General features: G+C 40.3%; 1 protein-coding gene across 1 annotated transcript in view; it reads left to right on the forward strand.

Annotated features, from left to right (window-relative positions):
* The window catches only part of WDR48 (WD repeat domain 48), a 29,321-nt gene that overhangs the window by 19,611 nt on the left and 2,235 nt on the right, over window positions 1–7,475 (forward strand). The window contains exons 12-18 of the mRNA XM_063126085.1: window positions 925–1,032; window positions 2,002–2,098; window positions 3,260–3,355; window positions 4,072–4,177; window positions 5,493–5,580; window positions 6,365–6,441; window positions 6,549–6,741. Of these exons, the coding sequence (XP_062982155.1) occupies window positions 925–1,032; window positions 2,002–2,098; window positions 3,260–3,355; window positions 4,072–4,177; window positions 5,493–5,580; window positions 6,365–6,441; window positions 6,549–6,741 (765 nt within the window). The remainder of the gene's footprint in view (window positions 1–924; window positions 1,033–2,001; window positions 2,099–3,259; window positions 3,356–4,071; window positions 4,178–5,492; window positions 5,581–6,364; window positions 6,442–6,548; window positions 6,742–7,475) is intronic.

Genomic DNA, 7,475 nt, shown 5'->3' on the forward strand with positions numbered 1-7,475 from the left:
AAATGACTCTTTTGAACCCCTGATTTTCTGCTCCAGCTCAAGATTTCACAAAAGGCAAAGTAATAAGACTCAGATAAGTAACATGGTCAAGAGGCAGACGTCGAGTCTGTTACCCAAATGTCAAATGATATATTTGCCCTAACAAAACGCCGCTTCACAGAAGGCAAATCAGTGCTACTCAGAGAAGCACACATCACACCACAAAAATAACTGGCAAAACACTCATCCAGAGCACAGGCCAAATGCCTCCTTGCTCTCTCACACCTCCTCTAGTCCCCCACAATGCTCTCTGCTACTTCCAGTTTATCTTTCTCGAGGCAGCTAGGCATACTTCAAACAAGAGCCTGGCAAGTGACAATGTTGGTATCCATTGATGCCCATGGGCATAACATTGGGGATCCCAGTACTAAAAAAACAAAAACAAAGGGTCCTTTTGGTTGGCAGCACCTTTTACAGCTGTCTTCTGATGATTTATACTTCATGCTACTTGACAACTAGAGTGTGTGTGGCTTTAAAAAAAAAAAAAAGGACTTCCAGATATAATCAGTTGGCCTGAATAGATGAATCCTTTGCTAAAATAGTTTTGCTTTGTGCTTGTTTAAATTGTCTAAACACACATTTTCTTTCTATTCCCTCCCCTGCTCCCAAAAAACATAGTTCCCACCTATAAAGTGGTTAGCTACTGCTGACCGGTTCCTGAGAGAGATCAGTAATGATGTCTCCTGTTGGTTGCTAGGGTATGTTTTGAGAGAGCTACTTTGGCTTGCTTCTCTTTGAAGCTCCATCAGGAGTTTCATTAGAGAAATGACAAGCTTGAGTTTCCAAAAACTTAACTCTTCAAGAGGGAGTGTGAATGGATAATTTTTATTGATACGTATTTCGGCACTGAATAATCATTATTCGTTTTGGTTTTCCCATGTACAGGCATGTAAAGTAGAAGACCTCGGGAAAGTGGACTTTGAGGAAGAAATTAAGAAAAGGTTTAAAATGGTCTATGTGCCAAACTGGTTTTCAGTAGACTTAAAAACTGGGGTAAGTATTTTAGGACTTAGTATTTCTCTGTAGCAGCAGCAATTTGGCATTACATGATGGAGAAGCTCTTTTAAATTATATTCCATCACTCCTCCAAGGAGCTCAAGGCAACATACATGGTTCCCTCCCTGCACCTTTTTTATCCTCATGACAACCCTGTGAGGTATGTTAGGCTTAGAGAAAGTGATTGGCCGAGGTTACCCAGTGAGCTTCATGGCTGAGTAGAGATGAGACTGGCCTGTGTCCACTCTTGGTCTCTCTAACAACTACACGGCCCTGGATCTCCTAAACAAAGAAAAATCAGTTTATTAGGTTTAACATTATTTATGTGTATTTGTTACATTCAGGTTGCATATTTTTTCCTCTTGGTGGCTTACATGGTCGCCCTCCTCTGCATTTTATCCTCACAACAACCCTGTGAGGTAGGTTGGGCTGAGAGTCAGTGACTGACCCAAAGTCACCCAGTGAGCTTCATGGCTGAGTGAATACTAGAACCCAGATCTCCTGGCTCCCAGTCCAACACTCTAATCATTACACCACACTGACTCTCAGTTAAGTTGATTCTTAAAAATGAGATGCATTTGACAACTACTCCAATTTTTAATCTTGTCAGTATGAAACTAATTAGGCTTTTTATAGTAGGGATGGGCTGTATGTATGTGGCTTTTGCCACAGTGCAAAAATAATAATAGAAAAATAATGGCAAAATAAATGCTACAAGGATCATATTTAGCTTATTTGCAAGCTAAATTTGACATTCATAGCACCTTTTTCTCCTCAAAATAATTGTTTTTTCTTAAGATGACACAAAATGGTAGGATAAAGCACCCGTCCCCGTGCAGTCAAATTGTGCTTAATCAAAGTATGTTTGTCAAAGCTTTGTGTATGTTTGAATGCAAAGAAAAATGTCTGTTTTATCCTTAATACTGTATTCCTATTGTGTTCCTTCCAACGGTCTTCTTTTGACAGATGTTGACCATTACATTAGATGAGAGTGACTGCTTTGCAGCATGGGTCTCTGCAAAAGATGCTGGATTTAGCAGTCCAGATGGATCTGATCCAAAATGTGAGTGTGCGTTGACATTATTTCATAAGAAAGACAAATCCTTTTAGGTGCGTTACCATATTCTGAGAAAGTAGAAATGTTATAAATTGATTTGGCATCTTTCTGTCAAGTGCTTGAGAGAGAATTTTCTGAATTCAGGCTTATTGCAAAGACAGTTTGTGTTAGCTTGGTTTTTTTCTGGAATTTTAACTCCTTGCTAGACTCAAATTGCCCTGCTTGTCTTGGCTCACAATTCTGCACGACTCTTTGAAAGGTAATCTGTGAAACTGTATTAAGTCTGTCATTCCTCTGCATGGATTGTAAACTATATCCTGATGTTGCCACTAGTCCCATTTGCAGTATCAGGGCTTCTGTTTTCATAGAATCATATAATAGTAGAGTGTGAAGGGGTCTATAAGGCCATCAAGTCCAACCCCCTGCTCAATGCAGGAATCCATACCTGACAGATGGTTGTCCAGCTTCCTCTTGAACTGTGGGAGAGCCCACAACCTTCCTAGGTAACTGGTTCCATTGTCGTACTGCTCTAACAGTCAGGAAGTTTTTCCTGATGTCCAGCCGGAATCTGGCTTCCTTTAACTTGAGCCCGTTATTCCATGTCCTGCACTCTGGGAGGATCGAGAAGAGATCCTGGCCCTCCTCTGTGTGACAACCTTTCAAGTATTTGAAGAGTGCTATCATGTCTCCCCTCAATCTTCTCTTCTTCAGGCTAAACATGCCCAGTTCTTTCAGTCTCTCTTCATAGGGCTTTGTTTTCAACAAGTGCTCTTCAATAAAGTCATCTTTTGAACTGTTTTGCTTGAGATTGGAAATGAGCTAAGGCCAAGATCCAAAGAGCTACTTCAGATGCACACAAGGGCTTTGGTATGCCTGGTGGGTTTGAGTCTTTGAGCAGCTGACTCCCATGCCACCTCATAAATTGCTTTTGGAAGTCCCCGCAGAAGAGGTTGATATCAGGAAGTGGGGGACTGTCCTTCAAGACACACAAGCCAGAGTTCCCTTGGGCATGCTAAACTAGTTATATGGTTGTTTGAATCTCAGCCTAAGCATCTGTGACTACTACTACTAACATCTTGAATAAAAGATATTACTTCTTTTCAAAGATAAATGTATAGATCAATGATACATTTTTGTTCTTCTTCATTTCTGTATTACAAAATTCAGTGAACCTTGGAGGGCTTTTACTGCAGGCTCTCTTAGAGTATTGGCCTAGAACACACATCAATCCTATGGATGAAGAAGAAAATGAAATGAACCATGGTGAGTATTTCTCTTTGCAGCATGGGGACGTTAGACTTCTCGTGAATGTCTGAGTCAATACAGCATTTTGGCAAAATCTTCCTGCATATACACTAAGCTTTGATAATTAAATCTAAAGGATAAACCTCATGGATCAATTCCTGAACTTTCTAGACTTCTAATAGAAAAGCTGGGTGGATGCCAATTTTTGGTCTCTTTTAAGGGCTTAACTTCATGTGAAATAAAACATCAGATTTTTTTATTATTATTAAAACTAAGTATAAGGGAAGCAGTCTGGATCAGGACCTCAGAATACAGGAGGGGAGATTTGACCCTTCCTTCTCCCACTGCAATCCTGAAAAAGAGATGAGTTTCTCCATGCTGCAAATAGCAGTAGAAAAAGCTCTCTCATCGATGCTTTATGAGAGGTTTTCTTGTATTGCTATTTGCGGCATGTGAAGGTGATATTTCTCAAGATCCTGGTGCGGGGGAGGAAGGGTTAAATCTCTCCTTTGATGCACTGTGATCCCAAATCCAGACCAGGACTCCATACTACTTCAAACTAATAACATAAAACCTGGTTTCACTTCAAGCAATGCATTTAATGTCATTGCTGTTGAAATTAGATTTGATTTGCAGTCACGTGCTGTGATGAAAAAGGGACACATTTTGTCTTGAATTGGATTAATGTATGGTCTTAATATTGTGGGCTGTTTTTTATCCCTACCCTGTCATAGTGAACGGTGAGCAGGAGAACAGAGTACAGAAAGGAAATGGATACTTCCAGGTGCCACCACACACGCCAGTTATTTTTGGTGAAGCTGGAGGACGCACTTTGTTCAGGTACAAAAGTTCTGGAAAATAACATTGTGGAGGGCTGTTGGCTATGTCATGTTTTGAAAGTCAGTTGAGTTTAATCCACTGAATTTGCAGAAGTTAAAGCAACTGGGGTAGTTTGAATTTTTCTTTTTTTGATGTGTTGTGTAGCAGAATGGCTAAGTGCACAATCCTATGCATGTTTAAACAGAAAAAGAGCCTTCAACTCCTAGCATTCCCTAGCCAGCTGTGCTGGGAGTCGTAGGCCTTTTACTGCCTAAACTTGCATAGGATTGTACACTTAGTGACTGAGCTGTGTACTGGGAAGTCTGTGGTTCAAATTTTACCTCTGCCCTGAGCTTGCTGGGTGGCCCTAGGCCAACCATTGGCTTTTCGCTTCAGAAACTCCTCCACTCCCCGTGATATGAGGATAATACTGGCCTAAGTTACAGGGCTGTTATAAGGATTATTGAGAGAAATTTAAAGCACAATTAAGTCATGCTTTTTGTTATTGTTTAACTAAGAATTTGTTTTTAATCTGCATTTTATTTTTGTTAGGTGCTTTGAGCACCATTTTGGGTGGAAAGGCGGGATGTACATTAACTGAACATGTATGAATCACTCTGAACACTTACAGCTATAGAAATGCCAAGGAGCATTACCTTTAAACCCAATCAAGATGCTTGGCAAAGACACAGAGTCTCCAAGCGTCCTTGGTGGATATTCTTAAGGAGCATTCAGCAAGGGGATGTATGTACTTGCCTCCTTCAAAGATGCAAATCAGTGTTGAGTCATCTTTGCACAGTCTCTTCAAGTGTCCAGCATATACACTGTGAAGTATGAAGTGTGTATTGGCTCTTGTAATTTGGAATTTTGTTCTTGGTCGCATCCCAAAGGCATACACCCTAAGGAAACCAGAATGGGTTAATTCTGGTGCTCCCATGTAAGGAGGCAGATCTTTCCTTCTGAGGAAAGAAATGGCCCCATCACTTTCACATACGTTCTTACTATCTAATAGAAAAGCAGAGCTTTTGCCGCCTTCTAGCCTGCCATTTTTCTCTTTTACCAATTGTGTATGCCGACAAAGTAGATTTAGACATGTCTTTCCACAATAGCTTAAAGTCCTCTCAGGAATAATTTCATTTAGACTATGTGCCACTAGCTGCTAGTGCAAAATTATCCTAATTTGTCTTAAACACATGAGCCTCTATATCTTGAGTTTAGGATACTTCAACATTTTGCCACTTTCTGATGTTTCCTTGTCTGCATACACTTATTTCTTTTTCTTCTGGACCACTGAACTAACTTAAAGCGTCACCTTTCAAAACTCTTTCCCACTTAGGTTGTTATGTCGGGATTCCGGTGGTGAAACTGAATCCATGCTCCTTAACGAAACTGTGCCACAATGGGTAATTGACATCACTGTGGATGTAAGTCTCTCTCTCTCTCTCTCTCTGCTGAGAGAGCAAGATGGTCTAGAGCAATTTTAAGTTAAATATATATATATATAGTTAGCATAGGGCCATGATTGAATGCCATCTGTCCCTATATTGAAGGGATTTTTGGAGCGCAGAGCTTTTTTGAAGCTTTAAAAATCCTGCACCTACTAACTTTAAGATGTACAGGGAGAGGGGTGTTGTTTGTGATTTCATTTCTCATTTCCTTATGGAAAAATGTATAAAATGCACCATTGCAAATTGTTGAGCTTACACTTAAGGCTGTATGGATGTTATGGAATTTTTACTCATTTGTTTATGACTTATCTGATAGCTCTTTGTTGTAGGAGCAAGTGTAATATTCTCAGATCAGGTTCATGCATCTTATACCTGTTCTACCAAAGACCTTCTTAATAATGGAACTCACTCCCCTTCCCACCTCAACACTGCCAGACAAGCTACTTAAAAACCTTGGGAGAACATTGCACTCTTGGGTTCAGTGCAAGAAGCTATGATGTCCTGATGCGTGTCCATGGGGCTTATTTGAATCCCCGACCAAGATAGCATGGCTGCATATCTCTGCCTCTTGCTTGTGCCTAAGCTAGTGCAACAGAATTTGGTTGCTAGATAAAAACAAGCTGGTAAAATTATCTAGAAGAACACGTGTTGATATCTATTAAATTAAAAGTTAATCTTCTCAATTCGATAAGTAAACATACTTGTTACAGGATGTAAAGCAAAATGTAATAATGGTTTCTATTATTATTTTATTTTGTAGAAAAATATGCCAAAATTCAATAAGATTCCCTTCTACCTCCAACCTCATTCCTCTTCGGGAGCAAAAACATTAAAGAAGTAAGTGTAAAATAAACAAGGAAAAGTGTTTTCAGGGGCATGGGAAGATGAGCCAGACTCAAATTCACTGTCAGTGTCTCAACTTTGAATCCACTCTGTTTCCATAGGGATCGTTTGTCAGCCAGTGACATGTTGCAAGTCAGGAAGGTGATGGAGCATGTTTATGAAAAAATAATAAATCTGGACAATGAATCACAGACAACTAGCTCTTCCAATAATGAAAAAGCTGGGGAACAAGAAAAAGAGGAAGACATTGCAGTTCTAGCAGAGGAGAAAATTGAACTCTTGTGCCAGGACCAGGTATACCCATTGCTTACCTTGCAGGTGGTTGTGAGGATCAAATGGAGTTGAGCTACTGTGTTCATCACTTTTAGCTTCCTGGAGGAAGGGACGGATATGTTGGGGAACTTTGGGTGAAGCTGGGAAGGATCGCGATGTCAAAGGAATTGTAATACGTTTTTGGAAAAGAAGAAAAGCTGGGGTAGTTTTTATAGGATTGGAACACATAAAAAGGACATGCTTTTGAGAACATGAAATCTGATTTGGGCAGCAGGTTAGCTTCTTTTCAATAACCACTTCTTCCAGTGGTGGAGCCTTCCTAGAGTTCACGGGGATGGAGAGAAACAGGAAGACCTATGCGGTGACTAGCAGGGCTGGGCTAAACTTGTTTCTTGGGTACCAAGGCGAGGAAAAATGCTTCCTTCTCAACAGCTAGTCTGATACCTTGGGTATTGCTGAATTTGGGATTTTCTAGTGTACAGGATGGAGGTATCTGGCTAACATTTATTGGGGCTACAATCCTGAGAGTCTGCAAGCAAGTCCTCCTTATTTTGGCTCTTGCTTGAGAGGGAGGCACATGGATGTCTCCTTTTGCTTAGCAGACTCATATCCTTATGTCAAGGTCAGGGCCCAGTTGTACAATCACTGGGATGCATAAGGACTGTGTATTTTTACCATGTGTACATTTGTCAGGAAATCAAAACTTAAAGGGATGTGTATCTCATGGGAAAAACACCCTTGTTTTTGTATGACAG

This window comes from Elgaria multicarinata, chromosome 1 (genome assembly GCF_023053635.1).
Source record: "Elgaria multicarinata webbii isolate HBS135686 ecotype San Diego chromosome 1, rElgMul1.1.pri, whole genome shotgun sequence".
Taxonomy (NCBI): Eukaryota; Metazoa; Chordata; class Lepidosauria; order Squamata; family Anguidae; genus Elgaria; species Elgaria multicarinata.